This window comes from Pygocentrus nattereri, chromosome 15, assembly GCF_015220715.1.
Source record: "Pygocentrus nattereri isolate fPygNat1 chromosome 15, fPygNat1.pri, whole genome shotgun sequence".
Lineage (NCBI taxonomy): Eukaryota > Metazoa > Chordata > Actinopteri > Characiformes > Serrasalmidae > Pygocentrus > Pygocentrus nattereri.
Window position 1 is genome coordinate 17,023,853 of NC_051225.1, and position 27,888 is coordinate 17,051,740.

Consider the following 27,888-nt stretch of genomic DNA (forward strand, 5'->3'; position numbering starts at 1 on the left):
TGCATATTCATGTCTTGATATATTTTAGTTTGAATACATTGCAACAATCCAACTAATTACAGCATATATGATTATGAGAGAGATATATTCTACACAGCAGTACTAGCAGGTATGAATGAGCAGTATTACAAAGTTAGAAGATGTATCTACATTTGATTACTCACGTACCCTGTCACTGAATTACATGGAGGGAGATGCCACACTAAAGCTTCCACTCCTTCCATTCCACCTGAGAAAGAAACTGCTTGAATATTTTAGAACCATTATAAAATATATGAGGGGTCACCTGGCAACATCCAATTAGAATCCACTTCTCTCCGGAACAGGAGTAATATTTCGCCTTCATTAATAGTTAAATTGACTCAACATCTCTTTATGTCCAATGTGAACTGAGTTTTGTTGTTTAAGGCTATACAAAGAGCTCCCTCTGCAGGTCAATTGAGTTAGTACAATAAAAAAACAAAGCTGGAGTTAGTACCGTCATTATTACATATATGGCATATAAGCATACAAAACCCATACAATATCACATTCTCTATAATAAATATATCATATTACCAATCAACATCGTCTATGTCTACCGAATAGCAGTCGCCAGCAACCAGTCCGTTATCAAAAACAACTCCAAATAAAAGCTCTATATGCACTGACATGAAGTACATACTAGTGTAGAACAGCATAGCATAAAGATTAAGCTAAAACTCGGCTTATATTCCAAAGACCAACTTCCAGTTATGTAATATGCAATAGCATAACGTGACCGATTTGTTTACAAAAGCTGGAGATATAACCTTTTTTAAAAAGTCACCTTGGAGCATGTGTGGCTTATAAAATTAAGTCTTTTCTGTCCATTCTGTAAGGCAGAGCTAATAATGGTGCCTCCTCCAGTTGAGCGAGTGCCTCCTCTTCCTTTTCCTGTGGCTCTGCTCTCTCCTCTCGGGCCAAGGAAAGCCGGCTGCGGCCGTCCGCTCAGCCTCCTCATACTCATCGCTGTCCGAGTCGTCCTCAGGAGCAGCGCAGCTCAGCTCTGGGAACACCTCACTCAGCTTAGAGCAGAAGAAGGCCTGCAGACTGTGGCCTGCCTGAGCTACTTCAGAGTCCGGCTGGAGAAGGAAAAGCAGCAAGAAGAGAGCAATACGTAAAGGAAGAAAACCGAAAAATTAATAAGCTTTTAATAAGCTTTTAAGACACACACACTTCTGTGGCTGTTCTTCTGGGAGAATTAGAAGGTGTTTGAAACACCATGAGACTCCACAGTAGAGATGATATGATGCCACATTGTCTGGTGTCGATGCCGAGGCCTACAATGAAACCTTGAGTAATGGCTAATATTGATATCAACTGAAGAACATTCCTTAAAGTGAGCATCTAAAATTAGGCAATCCTGCTCAAACTAATCACACAGTCCACTATACTTAATACTATATTTAAATACTTGTTGGTATTTGGCTCTCTATTTAGTATTTGGATGCTCTGTCTCCAGCAGCACTGCTTTGTCTGATCCACTCAGGCCAGGACAACACAAACTAACACACCACCACCACCACGTCAGTGTTACTGCAGTGCTGAGAATGATCCACCACCCAAATAGCACCTACTCTGTGAGCGTCCAGGGGAGTCCTGCCCACTGAAGAACAGGGTAAAAGGGGGCTAACAAAGTATCAGAGAAACAGATGGACTACAGTCTGTAACTGTAGAACTACAAAATGCTCCTATATAGTAAGTGAAGCTGATAAAATATACAATGAGATGACACAGTGTGAGTGAGTCAGATTGATGCCTTCTGTAATCCAGTCCAGGACTTTCTGCTTTGCTCTTACTCTCTGCCTCAAACTTTTTAATACAGTGCCATGGCCTTGTTGATACAATATGTAAAGAAACAATGAATATGTTTCATAGTTTCATTAAAGATATTCATGAATATGAATCTTTTAATATTGAATGCAAATGTGCAAGGTGAACTAAAATGATTGTCAGCTATTTTAGTGAGATAACAAACCGGATATGAAAGCGTCACAGGACCACAGAAAGCAAACAATTATTGCTTGCGGACAAGACAAGCGAATTAATCAAATGCCCGTTCATGGTAACCTATTCAGTTTTCATTAAATGTGAAACACTAATAAACAACAGCAAGTAAAATGAGCTGAGGAAAATATTTCACTCACGTAGTTGAACTTGGCACAGTTTTTAAACATCAGGAGGATGTCAGCCACAAACTCGCTGGGGGAGTTGTAGTGTGACAGGCTGCTTTTGTTGAGCCTACTTCGGATAACAGATAAGTCCATGGGCCTCTTGATGATCTGATAATAATGACGGGCCTTGTACGGAAATAGAAATGGTTTGTTTATGCTTTTAAACAGAAGACTCTTTAAATAAAAAGTTTTTTTAATACTGTTTTGAGAATTTTTAAGTTACCAGTGGGCTGACAGGCTCATGGAAAGGAGCGCTGAGAATGTTGCTGTAGATAAGCAGAGTCAGCTTCTCACATTTCTGTAACATAAATAACAATAATTTCCAGACAGTTTATTCAAGTAAATACAATAGCTATCATTCGCTGAGTTACTTCCACTGGACCCGCGGTTCTTTTTGTTTTAGTTCATCTCCACTGGACCCACAGTTCTATTTGTTTTAGTTCATCTGAGTGGACACAATTGATTTACAGGCCTTTGAAAGAACTTTGAAAGACCTTTCTCATTTTTTTTGGATCTTGACCTCAAGGTCTTAAAAGATAAATCACATTGAGGACAGATGAAGCCCAGCATCTCCCCTCTTACCCTCTGGTCATATGCAGACAGTCCAGATGGCACAAGGGCTGTTGGCAATCGAACATCCTCGCAGTCATAGTTTACCTCCGGCTGCTGCACATCTCTGCACAGAGTGCACACCCAGTCACCTCTGTAGGAGTGAGAAAAGAGATAAAGATGGGTTAGATCAAGCAGAGTTGAAAGGGTGGATACCACTAGGAGGCCCCATGATACAATATTATGATTAACAGTCATCCTGGTATCCTAGATTACTGACCCACCAGCCACTTTCTGTAAAAAAGGGATTTTTTTTTGGCTGCAAATTCTGGTTCTGTAGGAGAACTTTCCGTTTGATATAACAAAGTATGTATGTCTCTCTTTTCTACTGTCTTTTTTAATGACACAGAGTTGGGGCAGTCGTGGGCTGGAGGTTAGGGAACTGGCCCTGTGACCGGAAAGTTGCTGGTTTGATCCCCAGTGTCGACAGTCCATGACTGAGGTGTCCTTGAGCAAGACACCTAATCCCAATTGCTCGCTGGGTGTGTTGGATAGGGCTGCCCACTGCTCCAGGCAAGTGTGCTCACTGCCCCCTAGTGTGTGTGTATTCACTAGTGTGTATGTTGTGTTCCACCTAACGGATGGGTTAAATGCGGAGGTGGAATTTCCTCGTTTGTGGGATTAAAAAAGTATCACTTATCTGTGAAGCAGACAGACCATGAAACTCCATGAACTCATCTGCACATCACATTCAATCATACTGTATGTTTCTCTGTCTTTGCTATAATATTACACAGAAATATGGTTAAAACTTCGCCTGAATGTGTATAGTCGCTCTGTCGACTCCATCTTAGTCAGATCATATGTGACTCACATCCAGAGTTATGAAGAGAGGCTGAGATACATGTCATCTGCCTCTCATCTTCATCATTTACCACTTAGTCCAGATAGGGTCATGGTAGTGGTAGAGAATCCCAGACAACCCTGCCCCCTGCAACTTCCTCTAGCTCATTACCGGAGACCCCAAACTGCTCCCAGGCCAACTTGGAGATATAATGTGGGTCCTAGGATGACCCCATGGTCTTGTCCCGGTAGGCCATGCCTAGTACACCCTCACTTGGAGGTGTAGAGGAGGCTTCTGAATCAGATGCCCGAACCAAGAGGCAGCTTCTGCTGGAAGGGTCTATGCCACTGGTCTATGCTGGACCTTGCCGATAGTGGGCCCGCAAGGTCCTTCCACGTTGTCTTTTCAGGCTGAGCCCGCCGGGGTTACATGGGCTGCCCGGCCACAGGCGCTCGCCGAGGAACACCACCCCCAGCACTACACTGTCCAACTGTTTCTACCTACAGTATAGTCAGACACTACCCTACCAGAAAATGGCCAGTCAAAACGGCTATGTGTAAGTTCCGGAAAAATGCAGAAAATGTGTATTTTTTTCAGAAAGTTACACAGAAGCATCAACAATTAAATATATAATTTTTCCAGTATTCAGTCACCTTTAACAGCTTCCATTTTTTGTGATATTTGCTTTTTAAAATGAACAATTATGCTTCAAAACACCTTCAGCCTTAGAAGTTGGTTGCAGTTTCTGCTTCTCATGATCTAAGAAATTTAGACTTATCAGTCCAAGAAAAAATTCCACATCCCAAATATTTTTTGGTATTCCAGTGCATATTTTTGTGTATTGTATGAATCGCCATTTCTCAGTGAGGATTCCTGACAGCTAAACATCCTCATAGCACTGAACTGTCTTCACACATCAGAAGGATGTACAGGAACACCTGTGGAGTTTTGAAAGATCAAAGCTTTAAGTACTGTTTATTTGATGGTGACAGTTTTGGTGTCTACCAGGTCTTTCTTAGTCCTATTTCTTTTGGTATTTTTAATTATTTTTCAATTTAGGGAACTCCTGTTTTGTTTGGTATTTTACTTATTTTTCTTTGACTTTCCGCTTCCTTGATGATCTTATGTCTAGTCGCCTCATAAATATCTCTTTTGGCTATTTTTGATGTACATGAGTGTGTTTGGGTGAATTAAAATGAATAACTAAAATGTAATAAATGGAAGGGTGGCCTCTGACTTTTGCACAGTACTGTGTTCCTCCACTGACAGGTCTCACCTGAAGGGAAGATTTTTCTATATAAAGTCTATCAATGGGCTTAATACACATGAAAAATATTAATATTTAAATAAAAAATGAACAATACTTGGGACTCTGTGTACTGACACTGGTCTGTCAGTCATGATACTAAGTTATATGTTTGTTCTCCCCTCCCTGGAAGCAAAGGAAGGCTGGCAGAAGACCTTACGTGGGAAAGCTGAGGAGAGATGGCACATGGCAGGCCAGGTGGAAGACCTTGGGGCAACGGTCACAGCATAGCAGGTCCCCTCCAATGAGGCAGACAGCGCAGAAATCCTCGTTCTCCATCTCTATGGCTTCCTCTGCACCCTGATCTACTGTGGCCACATCAGACCCGGCATTTGAGTCAGTAGCGACTTGATGCTCCGCCTCCCATTCACAGTCCTGCTCGAGATTCAGAGTCACTTCTGCTGTTGAATCAGGTTCTGATTCCAGCTCTGGTTCAGAGTCCACTGAGAGCTCCAAATCAGGGGGCTGAACCGACTCCAAGTCCGACTCCACTTGTGGTTCCAAGTCTGATTCAACTTGTTGTTCCGATTCAATGCTCAGATCCGATTCTACTTGGAGTTCCGATTCAACTTCTGCCTCCGAGGCAAATTCAGCCTCTGTCGTGGATTCTAGATGTGAGTCAGACAGTGGCACTGATCTGGGTTCAGATAGATTGCGGTCTGAAGTATGTTCTTCTTCAGATTCAGGCTGGGAGGAAGGTTCTGCATCACTGGATTGGATAGGTGGAGTGTCTGCCTCTGTGCATTCCTTGTCCTTGTCCTGGTTACACAGTTCCTGCACTTGTAGCTCTGACATGCCAGGAGAAGTACTGCATTGCACATTCTCTGCTTGTGGTGGCTGCCTACGTAGTACACCGTCCTCTGCTCCATCGACTGGTTCTCCACTGGACACCTCCTTAACAACACATGTAGCATATTGACAGGAATCAGACAGGAAAATGAAGGACAGAGAGGAGATCCTATGTTTAAAACTACTGTTGGCAAAGGTACCTCAGTGGGAAGTTCTTTCTGTAGTTCCTGAGAGGCAGCTCCTTCAGACTTCAGGCTTGAATCAGTGGGAGAACCGATCTTCTGATGTCCCTGTGGTGGGCATTTAGACACCAGAATCTTCAGTCGCTCCAGGCACACAACTGGGACCTTAGAACCCTCTGGAGCTTCTCTGCTACTATAGTACCAGAACCAAAGATAGATTTCAGTTTATAGAAGAACTGTTGTTTTTATATATTTGGAGAAATAAAAAGGTCCAAAAGTTCTACCTGGTTTCCTGAACTTCTCTTGACATCCTGCATTTTGTCCTAGACTTTAAGCCTGTATTTTCATAGGCATACGCGTAGACATTATCTGAAAAAGAATTCCATCTCTCAAACACTAGACAAGCCATAACGTTCATATCATCATACAAACCCATGTTACATATTTAAATGTGTTTTTTATTCCTAGGCCTAAATACAATGTACTGTAGCATATTTTCAAAATATTGCATTTTAACAAAGATAAGCTGCTAAAACTAGTAAATTAGCCTCAGTACCTGGCTCCGTCTTGTAGGTGGTCAGAGAAGAACTGTTACTGTTGTGCAGATGGACTTGCACTACTCTGCTATCTGACCGTGGCCTTCTTGCTTTGGGCTGTGCACAGTCTGTCTAGGGGATAAAAGTAAACAACTTTCTAAATTCTCTCTATCTGTCATGTGAAGAAAACGTCAGATGATATGGGGCAGAAGCAAACTGAAGACCAGAAACCAAGAAGTTTCAATCTGAGTGAACGTGCAAAGAGCAAGACCAAGAATAATCATTAATGTGGGCAGCTGCATCTAATTTGTTCTCAAAACAGCAATGCAGAAAAAAAGAAGTTAGAGGATCTGTTTCCAAGACAACCGTTATCTCTTTTGATGTAAATCATCTGGGGTATCCTTTAAAGGAAAAAGACAATAGTGCCCCGTGTATTAACGAGTGCAACAGCTAAGGTGTTTTGGTCTGTTTGGCAGAGACATGCTCTTTGAAACGAGGCCAAAGCTAATCATAATGAAAGCAACTTGAGGGAAACAGCAATGAGCAAAGATACTAACACATAAAAGGCATGTGGTTTCATTGATTGCAGTGTTTGCCAAACAACTGTACAAGCACTGTATGATTGTTTGATGCTTATACTGATGTTAGTTATTCATATACAGATGCAAATGCAAAGTCTTCCCTCCCTAAAAGTCTCACAGAGCACACTCTGCTGAAGCAACTTTCTGAATGTATAGGTCTACCTGTTGTGCTGTGCATCTTTGCTCCCGAGTCACCGTTGCTAGACAGTGGGCATCCCCAGTAGGCCTGGAGTCAGAAGGGCCATCACATGGTGAGCTTAACTCTGCTGGGACACTGCTGGATCTGGTCCTCATCTCTGGACTGGCCTGTATCTGAGCATCAGCTGCACATCCTCCAGCCAGCATGTGCACATCCAACCCCGGGGAACTCTGCAGGAAAGAAGCCTGAAGCGATTAGTACTAGTGCTAAGCAAATACTGATGATCACAGCTTAACCTTGGTACTAGCACCATAGCAACAGTGACAACAGAGGAAGCAGAGGAGAGGGCAGCAACTCTGAACATGACGAACACTGAAGCTGCTGCAAGAAGAGTTTTGAACGGAAGGCAAACAACATCGCACCCACGCTTTTCTGACACACACAGGGACGAGAGACAGCCACCACAATTCAGAAGAGTAAAATAAGTCTCCTGATAATGAATGGCTTAGTTACAGCACCAATTATCGTATGTAAATCCCACATCTGGGGCACAGAAGGCTTCTTTGAATAAGCAGCATTAACACATCACAGATTAGACTCGCTCTCTCTGTTTTCCCCTCTCCTCCACGGCCCTTTTCGCGCCTTCTTCCCTTGTCATAATTTCACTAATGCGAGAAGTTTCCAGAAAAGCCCAAGCGACTGCATCCTTCGCTAATGCCAACAAATGTCAGAGTTGGGAAGCAGTAGCCCGTGTGCTCAGCAGAGCCCCTCCTCCCTTGCCCCCCCACCTCTCTCTCTCTCTTTCTTTCTCTCTCCCTCTCCTTGATAATTACCACAGGATTAAAACACTCACCACCTGATAGGAGCCTCAGAGGAGAGGGTAGAATGAATCAAGCTGCGTGGAGTGTATGTTTGTGAGCATGTGCGTATGAGTGGGTGCAGAGTGTAGGTAGGAGGTCTCCAAGTCTTGGGAGCTAACGGTGAAAGCTTCACAGCAAGTAAGAGAAAAGCCCAACTGCCAGCTCTCTCAATTCCCTCAGCTTCTCATTAATCTCAGGTTAAGTAAATATGTGGCTGCACCCAAGTGCTTTTTTCTCCCTTTCATATTCAAGTGACTGTTATGGGCAGAAGATGATAGATAGATATGAAAAAAAAACTACACTAATTTGCCCCAAGAGTACAGATCATTGCAGGAAGCCAGCAGTTTGCAATTTTCACCCAAGTACTGACATCAAGAGATCTAATAATAACTTCTGTTATCTACTTTGTTCCTCCTCCAATTCTAGAATTCGATGACTTGGAGCTGTTGCAGACATGCGGTTGGCCTGCATGTGTATGCGCGTATGTATGTGTGTGGGTGTGTGTGTGTGTGTGGGTGTGTGTGTGTGGTGTGTGTGTGTGTCTGTGTGTATGCATGTGTGTGCATATCTGTGAAGGTGGTCTTTATAATGTGTCTGAATTCGTCCTGCAGACATGCTCAGTGGCGTCTCACCATCTGTCTGCAGAGGTGCTGTCAGCAGCTGTCATCATGAAAACATATTACCTTGGCACAAATAAATATGCCACATGCGGCGATTCAATTTTCTTGCACTCTCTCTCTGTCTCTCTCTGTCTCTCTCTCTCTCGCTCTCTCTTTCTATCTTTCTGTCAATTAATATTGAAAATAGAGGCAACCCTGCTGCTATAGAAAGTTCAAGTCTACAACCTTAATCCTATCAGGGTAAACTATATGAAACATATCATACTATAAATGCACTGCATTTGAGCTGAAAAGCAGTACAGCTAAAAAAGAACATAGCTTTGTGTTTTGAAAGGCCAAATCTCTCTCTATTTCATCCTTTCTCTTGGCTATTCACTTGCATACATGAGATTCTGCTGTTTTCTGTGCACCAGTGAGGGCTTGTGGTGTGGGCCATTTGAGCCATGTGGTTGAGGTGTGACCTTTTGCAAGTACAAAGAGAAAAAAACAACATAGGTTCTGGGGATTGTGGTCAGTGTGCAATGTGGTGGAGGCCTTTGCTTTGCTAGATGCACACAAGCAAATCTCCAGGCAATCCAGCCACTCACCCTATCTTCATCTTGACAGTTTGTGAGAGACTGCTGCTCTGGTGCTGGTGTAGGGTTGGACTCTGTGCTCGGCTGTGCCGTAGGCTGATCTTGTTGCAGTTGCTTGTGTAGAATGGTTTCGAGGTCCGTGGACACCTGTTCTTGGCTGTGGGGAGACTGACCAAATGTGGAGGCTCTGTTGCTCGCGGCAGCCTGGTCGGTGATGGCAGATAGCTGCTCATTCTGCGGCTGGTGGTTTGACCTAGAAGGCTGTTGAAGTGGAGCTCTGCCTGGGCTCAGCTGGATGGGCTCAGGCACAGGGGATGATGTAGGGCGCTGAGAAGAATGCACCATAGACTGAGGCTGCAAGGCTGTGCTCTCAGGCTCCCAGCGCCTCTGGAGTCTCGTTGGAGAAATGCACCTGGGTTGTTGGGGGCACTGGACTGCGTACTTGTCCAGCGGCGCTGGGTATTTTTCCAGCTGCACAGACTGGGCGGGTCTGCAGTGAAGGCAGCAGAGCTGTGGCTGGCAAAAGGCCTGGTAGGCACAGTCTGGCTCTCGGACTGAATGGCACAGGGAGGACATGGCCATGCAGGCCACGGGCTGCGGTCTCAGGATACTGGGTCGGCCCATGCCCTCAGAGTATGAACGGCTTCCGCCCTCAACACTAAGCTGACCTGCAACCAAGACATAAAACATGAATGAAATGGCCTTTAAAGACGAAAATCCAGATACGTGAAAACTTTTAATCAAAAATTCAAATGTAATTAAACAAAGAATGAAAGCTATAATGCCAATTAGCACGATACCCTGCACTTTTAGCATCATCAGCATTATGCCTTTATCATAAATTTAAACAATGTGTTATATGCAAAGCAATTAACCTCAGAACGGCAGGGATTTCAATGCCTTGGAAAAATATCAGGTTGGTCAGTCTACTCACCAAGAGTGGAGATCTGCTTGGTCCAGAAGCTGGCATCCCAGTTAAACTTAATTTTCAAAGGGGCCCAGGCTTCTGAGTGTATCAGAGGCTCCAGTAATTGCTGCATTTGAAGAGCAATCTGACAAATGAATTATAGATCAAACCTCAAGATCACAGACAGGCATATCAGATCATAAATATGTATGTAATTCAAGCACTTTGCTGAAGCTTTTTCGGGCCTGCTGTTCAGTGCTGGCTTCAGTTATATGTGGTCATTAACAAAGCCTGATGATGACTGTGTGAAAGTGTGGCCATCTCACACCTCTGTGCTTCACCACCCAGTTACTGGCATCAGCTAAGTTTTTCCAAGCGTGATACACCGCAAAAGTCTTTTGGGGACAATGTAATACATAATTATGTATTACAGAGGAATTCTTTGGAGATCTATATTCTGGAGAAACCAATACAATCCTCCATCTCCTGACTCTCTAAAGCCCACCTTAGCCTCAAAGGCATGTGCTCTTTGCAACATCTTGCATAATATATCGCGTTACACACAAACTGATCTACAAAACATTTTACTGATAAAAACAGTAAAACACAATATATATTATAGTGATACTTTCCTATTTATCTGGAAAACAATGGACATGGTAATGGGGAGGAAATAAGGTCATGGACCAACACAAGGTATTTAATAGTCAAAACCTACCAGCTCTTTGCTGAACAGCAGTGGGTTCCTCCTGTGATGGGCCACTGCCCAGGTAATGAAGTTCTGTATGTGCTCCAGCTGACTGCACAGCTCTATCGCCCCCTGTAACTGGTCCTCTAGGCGCTGCTTAAAGCCACTGGAGATACTCTATTGAACAGGATATCAATGACACATGTATTTCTTCCTGAAGAAGCAGCAACCAAAGTCTGATATACATCATCTTAACATTTACATCTGGATTCATGCAACATTACGTAATTACATCCGCCTTTTCATGGGAGCCAATCTGATGACATTTTGTTCTGCACGCACCATCTACGTCCATGGTCAGCTGGATATTTGGAGATGAATATGTCTAGAGTGGCGCAGACAGGGAGAAAAGGAAAGGGGGAGAAAGTAATTACCTCCAGTTGCTCTATTAATAGGTTGGCCCGTTTGTTCAGCTCATTCATCATAATCATCTTGGCCATTTTAATCTGGTTCTCTGTCTTCCTCTGTGTGATCTTTACGCCATGAAGTCTGGGAAAACAGACGGGGGAATGAACAGACATGCTGATTACTGATCGATGATTGGAGGATGAAAAATCTTAAAGGTATGATGTGGAAAGTCTTGGGCCCGGCAGGCCGCTGTGCACATCTGTTATGATCATTGGAAGAAAAGAGATCCATAGTGTTTGTGTCACCAGACTTTAAGCTTTGCATGTAATCATAACATTTTCCTGTCCAAGCTGGACTGAGTGATAGCCACAGCCAGCCCTGGCTCAGCTTAGTAAACAATACCTTTACTGCTGCAATCATGCAGAGGTTGGGGTTCATCATTCTTTCATGGATTTTGCTATAAAAGGATTCTGACTGCATGGACTGAGTGTACAGGTTCTGACCTGCCCTGGATCTGCTTGGCGGTGTTCTCCACAGCTGATCTTTTCTCCTCTACCCGAGCCATCAGATTCTCCAGGAGCCATCGCTGATCCTGTAAAGCCTTGTTGACGTGAACCAACCTGAAGACAACGAAGCCCTTAGTCATCAAAGTTATGTTGAAACGAGCGCATCTCACAACCTTGAACGCTGGACAAGCTACACAGAGTCTGATTCATGAAACTGCTGTACAACAACTGGTGATTTGAGCACAAGAAATGAATCAGCTTCTGATTTTGTATATTCATAGTGAGCAAATAAAAGGAGAGCCTTCATCTTAGGTGCCTTTGGTCACCTTAGGAGGAGTTTGGGAGTGCACTGCTGCCCCATACTGGCCAGAGCTTAAGTAACTTTATATTAAAATTTGAAAAATGTGAAATAAACAAAACATTACTTAAGGACAGCAGAATGATGTGATTGTGTAGTGTGTTATTTTCCTAAAACACTGGTGGCTTGAGCTCTATATTTGCAGTATCTAAGTTGGATTCTCCAACTTGTAAGTTATTTTCTGTCCACAGTGCAATATACACCAATGACCCAAAATACTGAATATACTACTCACAGATGAAGCACTGATTATCTTGTAACAACGATGCGCATTAAGATCTGGGTTATATCAGACAGCAAGGGAACAGTTGGTTCTCGTGGTCGACGTGTTGGATGCAGAAGAAATGGGCAGTTATGAAGATCTGAGTGACTTTGACAGGGGGCCAAACTGGTATGACCAGATGACTGAGCCAGAGCATCTCCGAAACGGTAAGGTTTGTGTGGTGCTCCAGGCCAGCAGTGTTGAGAACCTATTGATGGGATATGCTGGGATAACAAGCCCAACACACAAATTACAGGACTTAAAAGGATTTGCTGCTACAGTCTTGGCGCCATATACAACAGGGCACCTTAAGAGGTCTTGTAGAGTCCATGACTGGGCAGGTCAGAGCTGTTTTGCTAGCACTGTTTTGCTTAATGTTTTGGCTCATTGGTGTATATCTTCAAATGGAACATATAGTTGCAGCATATGTTTATAACCATGTTAAAATAAGTACCTCCACTTTAGTTCAACTATTGGTGTGTGTACAATTTTTTAGCATTATTTTTTTGTCTTTTAGTTCTTGATGAACGAGGGCCACTGCATGCTGAAAACTAGGCATGCACAATATGGACAATATTCCACATGACCATCATAATGCTACAGCGTGACAATAATTAACAAACAGTAAACTCTGCAGAAGTAATCACTTCTCTATATACCAGCAAAAAACATTCCACTTTATTTCAAGTACAATGCGACCGCGTCCCTCAAAGCTCAACTAATATTACCAGGGAAATCAGACTACATATGGATGTACTTTGAAAGCAATATGCGATAGTGGCCACCTGACATACGCATATTTTTGTGACTTTGTGTCTGAATGCGTGTGTCCTCCATGCTCACCGGTGGTCCTTGTGGGAAGACAGATGACAGATGCTGCAGGCCATGAGGTCACATGTCTCACAGAAGAGTTCCAAAGGCTCCTGCTTATGGATTGGACACATGACGACAGCATGCCCACAACAAGCTGAACCTGAGGAGCACAACATGAAACAAAAGACAGGAACAGCTAATCAGGACACATGCATTTAAAGGAGAATAAGTTAGAATGTGTGAGTGGACCTACAGACAGGGAAGAGATATAAATATGTAAAATGCCATTTTATTTAATAGCCATTTGATGCAAAGAAAGGTCATTGCTTTTTTTCTAGGCAACTTTACCTTTCCTCACCATTCTTCTGTTAGCCCACCTCTATCCCCTAATCAGTGGTCACTTTCTGACCACTCTTGGCTGGGTGTTTTTGGGTTGCGGACAACTCTAACATTAAAAGTGATACTGACATGAGAAGAAACACTGATACACTTGTACCAAAGTGTGATACACACTACTGTGCCAATGTTACTGTTTTGTGCTGGGAATGGTCCACCACCCAAGTGATATCTTGGTAACAGTGGCCATGTGGTCAGACCAGTGGTGAGACTAGCTGTTTTTATGCAGCTGTGCCTAATGAAACATGGTATATAGACTGTAATTATACACCTATAAGACAGATCATAAAGTGGGCAGTGAGTGCACAAAGTAGGAGTTTGTAATAAAGCAGATGAGGACAGTTTGATATTATAAGGGTCATTCTAAACGTCTACTTTTCTATCTCTCCATAGGTGTCACTGGTGTTACCGATCCTCATTGGTGTTCCTCATAATAAAGGAAACACCAGAGACATTGTTAATGAACAATGCATTTTACAAAATGGCTGCTACAGACCATCAAACCACTAAAATATGGAATTTAATGCATTTGTGTTCTATATTAACACAATTACCTCAGAATAAAGTCAGTCACGCCAGTGACGTCAGCTAAAAGCTTCATATGAGATCATGAGCTAAATGAGAAAATCTCTGAGAACTGAAAGACACAGTGGACTCACCATGCGCTTTTCTTCATAGATCTTCAGAAAACAAGTAAAACGAATTCGAGTGATGTCATCATCAAATGATGGCATTTAGTTACACAGTAACAACAGTGACACAACTCCTGGGGGACTTTCATTACATATTTTATAATATATATATTTGGCACTTCTTTTCTTTCTGTTTTTTTTTTTATTTATATATATATATATAGTCCATAGTCATGTATAGATTATTGTTGTTGAAATTGCAGAAAAATCATCAAATCTATTTTCATCAAAATAAGACCTCAGCCTTCACACATGACTGTAGGGATGAGCTCTTCTGTGGTGCTTGGAATTCTATATGATTGATTTAAAAAACAGTTTTGATCAATTGAGGCTCAAGAAGGTTGTATTATTAAAATAACTTTTTCCTATTTTAAATAAATAAATTGTAAGTCTAATATATCTGTAAATGCTAGAGACACAAGTTGGACATTTCAGCATAATGACCCGTAAGTGATGATGCTGGAGCACTTGATCATCCCAACAACTGACAAATACCTATATTTCATACACCTGACCACTGAAGAACAGGGTAAAAGGGGGCTAACAAAGTATCAGAGAAACAGATGGACTACAGTCTGTAACTCTAGAACTACAAAGTGCACATATAGAGTACGTGGAGCTGATAAAATGGACAATGAGCGTAGAAACAAAGAGGTGGTCAGAATGAAGTGGCTGGTCAGTGACTACCAAACATATTCTACAGCAGTATATGTGTATATAATTATGATGTGATATAGCATTTAACTAATTACCATAATAAACTAATTGGCACTATTAAGGACTAATAACTTCACAATCTGTGAATTCTATGCACATGTAAGGACATCAAAACATAGTTCTGTATGACCGGTGCATATATAAAAGAAGTGTTGGCTTCAGTGAGTCCACCTTTTTTTAGTCTTGTTTCTTTTTAGTTGGAAGAAATGCAGCATCATAAAAAGCCTGTAAATATTTCTGGACTTATCCACACATCATTTTTCAAGAGAGAAAAAGTGGAGCGTAGCATACCTTTGATCAATCAGCTCATGACTTATTAAAAAGCTTTGCCAGATATGAACGAGGCGACAATGGGCTGCATTTGAGAAACCAAACAAAGCTTTCAGCGTTGCAGGATAAATAAAGTAACAAGCGGCGCAGGGGAACAAATTACTTTCATGTGTGCAAGCAACTTTGCTTTTTAAACATCATTAAACATCACATCTTATAAAAACATTCATAAACCAATTTAATGCAATTTTTAGTGAAAAACATCAGACTAGCTAGCAAACCAGAGTGAGCGAAAGATTAAATATTTAAATATTAGATCAGTTTGTACTGTATGACATCCTTTCCAGTTTTGTACTTGCGGCAGAATAAATAGTTTGTCTGGTGTTCATTAAAAAACAGGTATTTTACTGTTTCTGTATGGCCATCACTACTGCTTAGTAACTGAGTAACACACCAATCAGTTAATCCAGCTACTGAGCATTCAGCAATAAAAAAACAATACAACTGTGAAACAATACACTAAACAATAAAATGAAAATAAACACTAACAAACTATGTATAGGTTTTAAACATTTTCAAATACTGTGAAAAAGGTGAACAAGGACACCCTAAAAAGACTTAACATAATACACACAGACACATGTTAAATTGTCTCAGCACGGCGTTCAGTCACCACAAGCAGCCATAACAGCTTTAGTATGCCTTTGAATAAATCCTAAAAGGTCCTGGAGATACGCTTCCCTGCACATTTTAATGTTTTCACTGCTCTCACCATACCTGATCTAACTAATAAACTCATTATCAGCACTTTCCTGAGCTATAGTGGGAGTATAAAAGCAAGGAAGGCTCTACAACATCCTGCCACCAGGTTGGGAAACACTGGTCAAACAGGCCGCTCCAAATTCTGGACTGAGATCTGGTGACTGTGAACGTTACAACATATGATTTATGTCCTTCTTCATGACCACTCGTGCCCTTCAAATCGGGGCACTGTCATACTAGAAGAGTCCACTCACTCCCAAGCCATTCTAGGATCATAGGATAAATTCTGATCAGTCAGAATTGCTCTGAAGGAATTCTCCTCTCTGAGGGAAATGTGGACCCAAATCATACCAGTAAAATGCCCCTTGTCAGATATTTAGGCCTGTACCTGTCTCCTAGGCTATGCCACACAAGCACTTGCCCACTTGCTGAGAACATAATGAAAGATGACTCATCTGTGTATATCACTTTTTTGTAAACCGCATCTCTGTAGGCCAGTGTCTGTGGTTTTAGCACCACTGAACTCTTAAACATGCATTCGTCTTTGTAATGAGGGGTTTATGCACTGCAACCCAATAATAATACTCCTCTCTGTGTAGTTGTGGATGGGCAGTTCTTGCTCTCACAGTTTGGTCACATCCTGTATCGATGTTCTCAGTCATCTGAGAATCTGTTGCTTGTCTGCTTGTCCTACTGCACTAATGTGCATCGCCGTCATTGAATGTGCACTTCTCATTCTAATTTACAGTCTTATTTACTGACGTTGCTCCCCTAATCGTAAACGCAAGCAGTACTTAAGTCACCATTCTTATAGAAACTCACCAGCTGAGCAGTGAGCTCCTCTCATCAATGCCTTAATAATGAACTCTCTTTAATCAAGAGTCTGCTGAGCCTACTCAGTATATTTATACATGGTGCACAGCATGGAAATAGCTTAATTGTTCAGTCATGTGCAAAATTTAAGCACCCATGATCAAATGACATGTTCTGTATGATGAAAATAAGTTAATACATGCTCTATGGAGAATTTCCTGAACATTTGCTGAACTGAACATATTGGGGGGAATAGAATATAAAAAGTGCAAAAGTTTATATTACATTATCTTTTAAAAGTTAGCAAAAAAAATGTCATATTCAAATATGTCCTTGAGGAGTATATGTTTGCACATTTTAGAATCAGGCAACATACCTCTCTGCAAGCATCTACACTTGTTTCGCTTCTCCATTCATTAATTTAGATTTTTCCTTTAACCTCTATAACTAAAGAATAGCTCAGCCCGTTTGAACTGAACTGCCAGTAATTACTGAATAATAAGCCTTAGTATGCAATAAGCCTGGAATTTTAATGGTTAATTAGAGCCAAAAAATGCATGCAAATGTGTGTCCATCACTCACATGTTCCCAGATATTGGAAGTTCTGTTTCTGTTTCTTTAGACTAGTACAGGAATTCTGAATAAACTGGCTTTTTAAATTGAGTAATTGTGTTTAACTGAGTCATCAGCGCTGCTGCGTTACTGGACGCAGCCAGACACAGTAAGGATCACTGATAGTGAAGAGGCGAAAGGTTCGCACTGACAGCGCCTGCCATATTTGATTTACAGTGTGTCAGTCGCAATGGCCAGCAGGCCAGCGTACGGAGTAGATGGAGACATGTTCACACGCACTGAAGTGTCAGAGAGAGACAGAGAGAGAGACAGAGAGAGACAGAGAGAGAGCGGGAGAGAGAGAGAGAGAGAGAGAGAGAGAGAGAGAGAGAGAGAGAGAGAGAGAGAGAGAGACCACGCTCCAGCAAAGACAAGCAGCCACAGCCTCAGAGCAACTCTGGTGACTGACCACATCCTGCACATAGGCTTGTACTTTCTCACTCACATCTGCTGCTATTCTGGCTCTCTCACACACACATAAACACTCTCTCTCTCTCTCTCTCTCTCTCTCTCTCTCTCTCGCTTTCTCTCTCTCACACACAGATTCAGTTTCCCCCTCTATCACACACACTCACCACATAAACTCTCTCTCTCCATCTCTGAGTCTCTGTCTCTCACGGGCAACAAATATATAGATGTACAAAATACATACATTCTGTCTCTCTTTCGCACTCTCTCTCTCTCTCTCTCTCTCGCTATCTATCTATCTGTCTTTATCTCACACATTTGCTACTTAAATTCTCTCTCTCTCTCTCTCTCTCTCTCTCTCTCTCTCTCTCTCCCAGTTCCTCAGTCTCTATCTTTATCACACATTTGCCACTTAATCTCTCTCTCTCTCTCTCTCTCTGCTACCTTGTAGAGATAGAGCTGTCAACAACAAAACATGCCAACCCTAAGACAAAAGCGAGCTGCACTGCGTGTTGTGGATTTAGTCATATCAGGCTGTGTGGACGATCGACAGAGCATAAGCAGGCTCGGACCGGCTGGACACATCGTGCCACATCTGCTGAGCAAGTATCACTTTCAGAAAACTGGGTCACATAAAAAAATAAAACACTACAATGCATCACGGAGGATAATTATTCACACTTATTATGAAATGCATTATTCATCGTGCTGAGCCCCACAGAGAGAGAATAAAGACAGCGGGTAAAGGGAAACGTGAATATGGTGCGGGGCAGATATGGCCCACGAAAGCTTAGAGCTTCCAAGCACCAAAGCCGGAAGAAGCCGTAGTGGAAAAGGATTATGAGGGAAAAGTGAAAGAGCATCTTGCCTGTTTCAGACGGCACTGGTGGGCTGCTGGCTGTCTGGTGGAGGCGGGATTCCGAGGCCTGAGCCGAAGCTCTGTCGTGCTGGTGCAGGTCTGTGCACTGGAAACAGAGCCACTTGTTGCAAAAGGTGCACAAACTCTGGGCCACTCTGGGCTCTGGACACTCCGAACAACACTGAAGAGACAAAAAGAAGGATGAGACCTGGACCAATACAGTGGATGACCCTTTCAACAGTCATCCTACTATTCAATTATTAATCCTAAGACTTATTATTTAGTAACTCCTATAAATTACTGACAGATTCAGCACTAGTATAGTATAAAATAGAATCAGTGTCAGGCTGATACCAACAGAAAATGCAGGTATTGATATCAGAGGAAAAAGAATTCCACAATGAAAGAAGCCTAAAATATCACACAACTGCTCATAAAGAAAAGTAGGTTATGTGAACTACAGCTGCACTGGGCCAATGACAATACCAGGAATTTTTTCATGTATGTATCTGTTGATTCCGATGCATTTATAAAACAGAAAAACACATTGGAAGTACATCTACCTGTTTGAGATGTAACATTTATTTGTAGAGAGTTACAAAATGAATTTATCGACAGGCATTTTAGTGTAGAAGCCCTTCATCTCACATTCTGCTCGCCAGTAAATAATAAATGCATCACCAAATATCGGTTTGACATATTGGTCAAATCCAATGGCGATACAAGTCTGATATTATTGAGCATCCCTGTTGATAAAGGAAGGACGAATAGCTAAATATTATTCAAGAATTCTTATGATTTAGAACACTTTGAGCATAATATTTCACTTAACAGCTCATTTTTAAGCTCAGCAGAACCAAAATAATTGGTTCATATCACTTTCAGTTTCAGTATCAGTGTCGGAAAATAAAAGCAGGTTTGTGCCATCTCTACTTTTTCACTGCAACAAAGCTATTGTGTAAACTGTATGCATGTAGTTGTGCGAAGAAGTAAAATGTAGAGACACGCAGTGATCAGTTAGAGTTTACGGGGTTGAACTCAGACTGAGCTGCTCTGTTACTCTCTAAAGCAGGGTTTAAATATGCAGTTCACCCCTGTAGAGACTTTAAGGCTCTTTGACTTGAGCTCCTTTAACTGGTTTCCAGGTTAATAAGTGTGAAACAGATTTGCCGTGTTTCAGTATTCCAGGAAAATTGGATTTGTCGGTTTGCCTGTCAGTAGCCCTTGACTGACAGTGAAGCCTCCTGAGATCAAGCCCGGTGGGAGGTGCACTGGAAGAAAGTAGGCATGTCAGAGAGCTCACCTGCCTTTAAAAAGCTGATTTAAAAAATGTAAATTTCACCTTTATTCTGCAGATCCAGACCATCCTCACCCTCACAGCTGCATACAGTACATATCACTTTCATGGCAGTTACTAAATAACTCATAGTAGTTACAGCATAATACGTCTTAAGATTAATAATGTAATAATAGGTTTAAGGGCTTGAAATAAGGGTCTCTGAAGAGGTGAGCTAACAAGTGCTCCATCCAAAATATGAACAAGGCGCTGAGCCATGCAACACAAACAAAAAGACATGCATCAAACAATAACACAGCAGATAACAGCACAGAGTGCATTCTTCAATGCCCTCAGCAAACAAGAGCCAGCGTGTCAGGGTCTTACCTTCTCCATGGCTGAGGCGTGACTTGAGGCTCCTTGGTGAGAGCGTGAGATGCTTCAGAGCTTCCAGCTCTTGCCGCACTCAAGAGCACTGTGACAGCTCCTACCTGCGGCAGGAAGTAGTGCACGCTGCACACACTTCACACTTCAACCCCCAGTGGAGCCGCCTCCTGTGTGCCTCTCTCCCTCGCTCTCTCTCTGGCTCTCTCTCTCTCTCTCTCTCTGCGTGTGTCCTCGGGCAGAGCAAGCCGTGCTGGACTCCTCGCCGCCTCCCTAAAGTGGCCTCCAGCCCACGCGCCTCCCACCGACAGCCACCGTCATGATCCTTTTTCTTAACTAAGCCCTGTTCATAATAATTGGGAATTGGGGAGAGGTGATAATTATTTCTTTTCTAGGGCGAAACATCCCCGCAAGCCCTCCTTTTCCCAAAATGGAAGTGTCGAGTGACCTACAACGGTTTAAGAGGAAATGCAGTACGTGGCATGCATGAGGGGATAGCAGTACAATGTGTGTATGTGTGTGTGTGTGTGTGCGTGTGTGTGTATGTGTGTGTGGGCACGGGGCGGCGAATCTTGCCCTCGCCCTCCTTCGCTCCTCACGTCCCTGGATGGGCGAGAGGTGGGGGGACAGGTCCCCCTGGAGCTGCATAACACAGCGAAATGGGGTCATCCCGGGCTGCAGGACCAGATGGAAGCTGAGATCAGCTCGCAGAATGCCCTCCAAAGCGTGAAATCAATTAAGATTGTATCACACGTGGCTCTGGAGGAAAGGAAGCCGAGCCGAGAGCCCCCCAAAAAATCTGCTTCACTACAAGTGCTATTAGCTCTGCCACGATTAGTCGATGAAGTCGTTCAGTCACTGACAACATCGGCTACGGAAGAGAGTTCACACATCATTTAAATAGCTTCTATAACTGCTGACTTATTAATCAGTTATTAATCTCAAGGATCTTTACTTAGTAGCTAATTTATGAAACTATGTAAACTATATAAAATTAACATACAATAAAATAATGTTATCAGGACACTGACGAGCTGAACTCTGGATCCAGCAACAGGTTACTGAGGTTTGAGAGCTTAAAACAGAAACACCCTATATGGCCCGATAATGTTAGACATTCCAACATACTGCTGTTGCGTGGACACAGTAGAGGTAATCTGGCTTCTACTCTTTAGGCAGTCACTATCAATTGTATCATCATAACGGTCATCATTTAATCTACTGAATATTTTGATGATTAATCAAATAATAAGACTCCAGGACACTTCACTGGAAAAAGACAGTAGAGACGTCCTTTTATTTTTTAAAAGAATATAAATAGATGTGTCTGTCAGGCTCTGTAGGAAACCAGCAAGAGAATTTAAAACATGAATTATCATCATGCAAATGTCAGACAAATTTATTTGATGATTTTTAGGAATGCAGCTACAGGGAGTTATGGAATAACCAAAGTTTAGGAGGAGGAACACGCCTGAAACCCCACCTTCTTCCAATCAAACCCCCATATCACATCCTCACCTTCTGTTTTCCATGAAAAAATTCTCACAATCCCCACCTCCACCTTCCTGTTGCAATGACAGTCCTACGCCAGTCCGGCCTTATAGCTACAGGCAGAACCCGCCCAGAAATCCAGCCCAAAGTTCTCTCTCCTCCCTCAATCCCTCTTCCCTCACACCACCTCCACATGTTAAAGGCACGGTCTGAACTGGCAATTGATGATTTAGTAAATTATTACTCTGTGGACTATTTTACTTGCACTGATTAATCTTCACAATTTATTTTCAATAGTGAAAAAACAACCAAAAAAGTGATTCATAGACTTTAAAGAAAACGGCGTATATACACTGCACTATACAGCACTCTGAATAAGTCAGACACCGCCCTTCATTTCATTTCCAGATTTCTAGTGAAAATAGCCATAAAGTACAGCTTATTCATTTTCTTATTACTTATTCAACAAAAAAATACAGCATGACATTTTTACTATTTAGTGTCTCGCATTTTGTCTGTATTGTAGCTTTCAGTTTTTCAAAGAAATCTGCAGAGATATTTTTCCACACCTCTAAAGTTCAGTCTTAGATGTTGGTTGCATTTTCTGTTTCTCACAATTCAAACAAACCTAGACACATTCACTGATGGTGCAGTTTGTCGGTCCATCAGTTTCTTTGTTTGATATGCAAATTTTCATCTGCTTTTTTTTTTTTTTCATTTTTGCCACTTTTATGACATTTTTGTATATTTCTTTTTCTCAGTAACAGCTTCTTAACAGCGACACATCCTTTCAGCCTCATAGTGCTGAGTCATGTCCTTACAGTGGAAGGATGGACAGATACAACTAATTTTTCAGACCTGAAGCAAAAATGGAAGTTGATTTTGTCCTTAAACATAACAGTCATTAAGTTGGGGCAGTAGTGGGCTGGAGGTTAGGGAACCAGCCCTGTGACTGGAAGGTTGCCGGTTCGATCCCCTTGGCTGACAGTCCATGACTGAAGTGCCCTTGAACAAGTCACCTAACCCAATTGCTCCCCGGGCGCTGTGGATAGGGCTGCCCACTGCTCTGGGCAAGTGTGCCCACTGCCCCTAGTATGTGTTCACTAGCATGCATGTATGTGGGTGTTTCCCTGCACAGATGGGTTAAATGCAGAGGTCTAATTTCAGTGTGCAAACACAGTGACAAATGGTTGTTAATTAATTAACAGCTTCAAAGAGCCCATATTTACTGGCATCTTTGCATTTTATTTGAAACCTTAGATGTTTACATACTGGATCATTTTCTAAAAAGAAAATTCTGTTTTCTATAATGTAGGTTATTTTTCTGATTTATTTGGTCTACCAGCTGTTGCATGGTGGTTAGGAGTCTCATTTTCTCAAACACTGCAATTTAGGTAACTCTGGTACTTTTTTCCTTTGAAAAAGAAATAACTTGTATTTAACAGCTGATCTGAATGGAGATTAACCATATGAAGGGTGGTCTCTAACCTTTGCACAGAACTGCAGTAATGGTGATGAACTGCATAAGTCCTAATGATTATTTAACTGTGAAACTGAGTTTAACTGAATGACTGTAACAGCTCTGTGCAGCGTAAAAACACCTGTTGCAGGAATGTAACTGTAAACAGCTGTGAGGTCATTCAACACTCACCAGCAGAGTGAGAGGAAATGGCAGGAGGTGTAAGCGTTCAATTAGCTGATCAGTTGATACAGAAATGACTGTTAGACACAGCAATAGTTATCAGGTGGACGGACAGGGGTGAGGGGGCGGTGGTGGGGGCTTTCTGTGCAGCGGTGTGGCTTAGTCAAGCAAAGTAAACAAGCCAAATAGAAATATCACACACCAGCACCAAGCAAAAAAAAAAAGAAAAAAAAAGAAAAAAAAAGAAAAACCCAGTACGAAACCACCTCTACCGCTGTGAGTCTGCCTGACAACAACCCCTGCAGCCTGACCTACAAATCTGACAACTCTCTCTTCTCCAGAGCTGCACAGGGAGCTTAAAACCAGCCGATTCCCCATTGTGTACTCGCAGACCACTTTAAAACACAATTAGCCTAGCCAGGCACTCCGACTCGAGCTGGCGAGGCAGGCAGGCAGACGCGCCAGCATTTCAAAACTGCTGTCTTGCCTTTCATGCCCTTCCATTAGCTTTTAAACCAAGAGGCACCCCCTCACCCCCCTCCGTGTCTCTCTCTCTCCTCCTTCTCCTTGCCTCTCCCACTGCCAGCTATGGCTCCTCTTCCCTGCTAAGTGAATTCAGTGTGGGGTAGTGTTGCTGCCTGAGTGAGCACAGCTCTCTCCAAGAGGGCACATTAATAGAAACTCAAGAGGAGAGGCTCTCCCCTGGAAGCGCACCTTGCTAACATCCATTAACATTGGCGGTTATGAGATCAACGATGGAGGGAATGTCAGATTTTATCCACAGCATATGGTAATCTCATATTTCAACCTGCTCATTTCATAAGCATCTTCGTCGTTCCTCAAGGCGCTGATTCCCAACCCCTGAGGTTTTCCAGTGCCTTAACACACCTGACTCAGCACATAGAGCTGCTGATTACCTGATCAGCTCAATCAGGTGCAGGAAAAACACAGGTCCGCAGGACTGGGGGTGAACATTTCCGGCTTACTGAAACAAGAACGTGGTAAATCCCAGCTCAGAAAAAAGTTCTGATTATGTAATACACTTATAAAATAATGCAACATGAGCGAATCTGCTCAAGGTTCTTTGTAGTTTTTAATTGTTAGTTGACTGATGTAGCTGTAACTGAATTATCTGCAGTTTTTCTTTATTTTACATTTCTCTCACCTATAAAAAAGGCACATTTGGTACTTTAAATAATACAGTTGAGCTCAAAACACCAATTTCATATTTGGCAGGTTTGTTCATTGATAACTGCTGTTTCCAGTGGTGTGATTTACATTACATTGGGCTTAATCAGGCATGAGAAATATGCATTACAAATGTGACTGTCTTCATTTTTGAAGACTAATAAAGCAAAAGCTTTTATTACTTTACATCTAATATCAGATCCAATGCACAAAAATGTTGTTTTTTTGTTTTGTGTTTTTTTGTTGTTTTTTTTTGCAAGGTATAAAATGCCAAATATGAATCTCTGTTTTGATAGTTAAATGAATCTGCAGTCAAAGAATAATCCCTGACAACTACATAGCACTAATACTTCAAAAGTAATAACTCAGCAGTTTTTTGTAGCACTCGTTTAAAGAAGATGAGAGCCATGACAACTCTTCATAAAATAATTTTAGAAACTGGTGAAAACATGTCTGCTGAGCACGATGACATTATTTCTTCTAAGTATTAAGCACATCCAAGATGGCCAGTCTGGTGGTGACTTCATATGGATCACCCAGGTTTTTTTGGAAAGCTGACATCACACTGAAGACAAATAGGTGGCGACAGCTGGACAGTGTATTACTTCTGCTTCATTTAGAGGTGAGGCAATAGCCAAGCCTCTGGAGATCTGCTTCTTCAGTGAAAACAGGGATTCTTCCTGAAAACCCCTAACAGGAATTACCAAAATAGTTCCACCATTCCTAACGACGCTATCTGAGATATTACTGCACTCTTATAGTGCTGTTGTGAAAAGCCTGATGGTGTGTAGCTCCTGCACAAACCTCTTCCTCAGACAAGGATCTCATGGTTAACTGTGTCTAATTAAAAAGGTGCGATGTTCTACTATCACGCTATAAATAAACAGCCGCTAAAAAGAGCTTGAGCCTTTCTTTAGAGAAAAGCAGCCAAGCTTTTCCTTGATGCAACACTTCAAGCGTCAGCACACCTCACCTCACCTCACACTGGATTATACCAGAAATAACTGCCACATAGAAGCAAAGTGAAGGACATCAGTCTGAGTTGGAGTTTTACAGACATTGTTTCAATCATCAACCATTTCTGTCAGTGGATCTTATCTGATGAAAAGGTGGGCTGATTTGTGAGGGACAGCATAAATGAATAAACTGGACGTCGGTGTCATCAGGCTGGCCTGCAGGCTGTGTTAGTCTCGCTCTCTAATGCACTCAGTTCATCCCTAGAAGAGCTTGTTAATTAGCTCACTGGCTGGATCAGGTGTGCTGGCAGGTGGGGAACTCAGTGCTACTCCAGGACTACGATAAAGACCTACTGCTTTAGACTCAGCTGGTTTAAACACCTTCTTATGGCTTATCCTGGATCAGACTACACTTATTGTAAACAAGGCAAGAATCAGATCCCAGATCAGTGTTTTCTACTCAAAGATCAGGATGGATTTTCAACAGATCCACCACAGCTGTTAGAACGTAGGTTTCTCTAGAACAGAAGAACGTGGAAGAAGCAGTTCAGTCTACAGCATCGCTCTACATCTGAGGGACGTTGTTGTGCCAGGAAAAGTTTGGGCTATTATTTAATGTAGAGTCCACTCTGATGAAGCTGCGGTCTCCAAGTCAGAGTCATAGGTCTTCTGAGTTTTTATGAAACTCTTTAAAACTCGGTAAAATATTAAATCTTCCTCACAACGTCCTGCATATATCTCTCCGAAATTCATGATTAAAAAAAAAACAAAAAAAAAAAAAAAAAACATAAACACCTAACTAAACCATAAGTTTTACACCAAAATAAAATGCGTATAATTGTTTGATGTGCTATTTATCTGTGAGGTAGATTTAAGAGGCATTAACCGTTTTGGACGTCTGGTTCCCATCACCACCACTGTGAAGAACCCTACATTGGCACGTTTCTCCTCCTATCTTAGAGATTTAATTATCTGTCAGACTTCACTCAGCACTGGAGATGTTCATGTTCTATCCTGCAGCCTGTCCTGGACCAGTGACCCTGCCAGGTCCCTGACTGGTGCTGAGCTGGAGTTTTTTCTTTAATAACAAGTGCAGCTGCTGATTCTACCGACCTCAACCAAGCACTGTTCACCTGCCACATCACTGCCTTTACCGCGGTCTTTAACCCTCCCTCAGTCCAGTGCTCCAGCGCTCCTCCCTCCCTAAAATCCACATTCGGCGGTAAAATCGCAGCATGCATTCCTCGCGCGCTACGCAGCCCCCAAAAAGCGGCCAACTACAAAGTCCCCTCTCCGCCCTTCCCGCCGATGGTGGCCTGGTAAACGCGCTAATCAGAGAAGCGCATGTTCAGTTTAAAAAGCGCCAAATGACGCGCCTCCGCACACGACAGCGCACAGCTCACCTCAGCGGCGGGACCCCGTTTACAATCCTGCGCAAACTGGCTGGAGCGAGTGATGACGCAGCCGAATAAACCGCCGCTGCGCCGCAGGTCAGCGCGCTCGCGCCTCTCAGACCGCACCTCGCTACCCGGGAAGGAGGTGCGTGTAGATCCCGGCGATGCTCCCCGTCACGCGCCCGGAGACGCCGAACAGCGAGCGTCCTTCGCCGCGGACGGTCCGACTTTTTCTCTTGAGAAGCGGAACCGAAGCGCGACAGAACCGCAGCGGTAACTTTCCGCTGAGCTAGAGCTCCGAGAACCACCTCCTCACGCGGCTTCGGCACGAGCGCCGCCCGAGCTCCGAACTTAAAGCCTGATACTCGGTCAGCTGGTGCGGACCGGTCAGGGAAAACGCGTCCTGCCCACTCAAGTTCTTTACCTTGACCTGTCCGCCGGTCCAGTCCGGTCCGGTCCAGCAGATGTCGCCTCTGTCGCACTCGTTTTATTTCTATGCTGAGGGAAAGTATCGCCTAAAATCGCGAGATTCTCAAAAGCGCGCGTCCCCCGGTCGCGCGGCTCCAGCGGGCAGGTGATGCTGCGATAGCCTTTCCCAATTTACTGACCGCACATGCTCCAGATAAACTGGGATGGCAGGTGAAGTGGCTCGTGCCAGTGACAGCACGTTATTTAGGTACTGCTGCATTGAACATGATCGTTTTTGATGTATTTGACATCATGATTGTGGGCGTGGCTGCTTTTATTAAACTAAAATGCAAAGGCACTGAACTCCTCTGTTTACGCGTTAAGTAAACACGGTAAACGTGTTAAGGCTGCTCTGCCGTCAGTCTGTTCATGGGGTTTAAAATCATCAGCTGACTGATAGTGTGAGATGTTAACACGGTATGGATCATAAGCTCCCATAATG

General features: G+C 42.8%; 1 protein-coding gene across 3 annotated transcripts; it reads right to left on the bottom strand.

Annotated features, from left to right (window-relative positions):
• trim66 (tripartite motif containing 66) lies at positions 1-27,634 on the bottom strand. Of its 3 annotated transcripts, none has more exons than XM_017700639.2 (18): positions 27,403-27,634; positions 20,311-20,650; positions 18,657-18,828; positions 13,149-13,278; positions 11,683-11,799; positions 11,206-11,320; positions 10,802-10,948; positions 10,111-10,228; positions 9,189-9,844; positions 7,145-7,351; positions 6,422-6,533; positions 6,150-6,234; positions 5,884-6,058; positions 5,055-5,788; positions 2,778-2,898; positions 2,419-2,493; positions 2,169-2,321; positions 1-1,103 (listed from the first exon to the last, which is right to left on the bottom strand). In XM_017700639.2, the coding sequence occupies exons 2-18, from the start codon at positions 20,317-20,319 to the stop codon at positions 867-869; spliced, it is 3,363 nt and encodes a 1,120-aa protein (XP_017556128.1). In that variant the 5' UTR covers positions 20,320-20,650; positions 27,403-27,634; the 3' UTR covers positions 1-866. The 3 variants fall into 3 exon arrangements, with proteins under 3 accessions (XP_017556128.1, XP_017556127.1, XP_017556126.1); XM_017700638.2 differs by having other exon boundaries at positions 26,988-27,634; XM_017700637.2 differs by lacking the exon at positions 27,403-27,634 and having other exon boundaries at positions 20,311-22,816.
• Positions 27,635-27,888: the final 254 nt, after the last annotated feature.

What these genes read in the sequence shown, in the direction of transcription:
- trim66 (XM_017700639.2), bottom strand. An exon ending in TGTCTGCATATGACCAGAGG is followed by an intron (nt 2,494 to 2,777) that starts GTAAGAGGGGAG and finishes TTTATGTTACAG; the next exon opens with AAATGTGAGAAGCTGACTCT. An exon ending in ACTGTGCCAAGTTCAACTAC is followed by an intron (nt 1,104 to 2,168) that starts GTGAGTGAAATA and finishes TTCCTTCTCCAG; the next exon opens with CCGGACTCTGAAGTAGCTCA.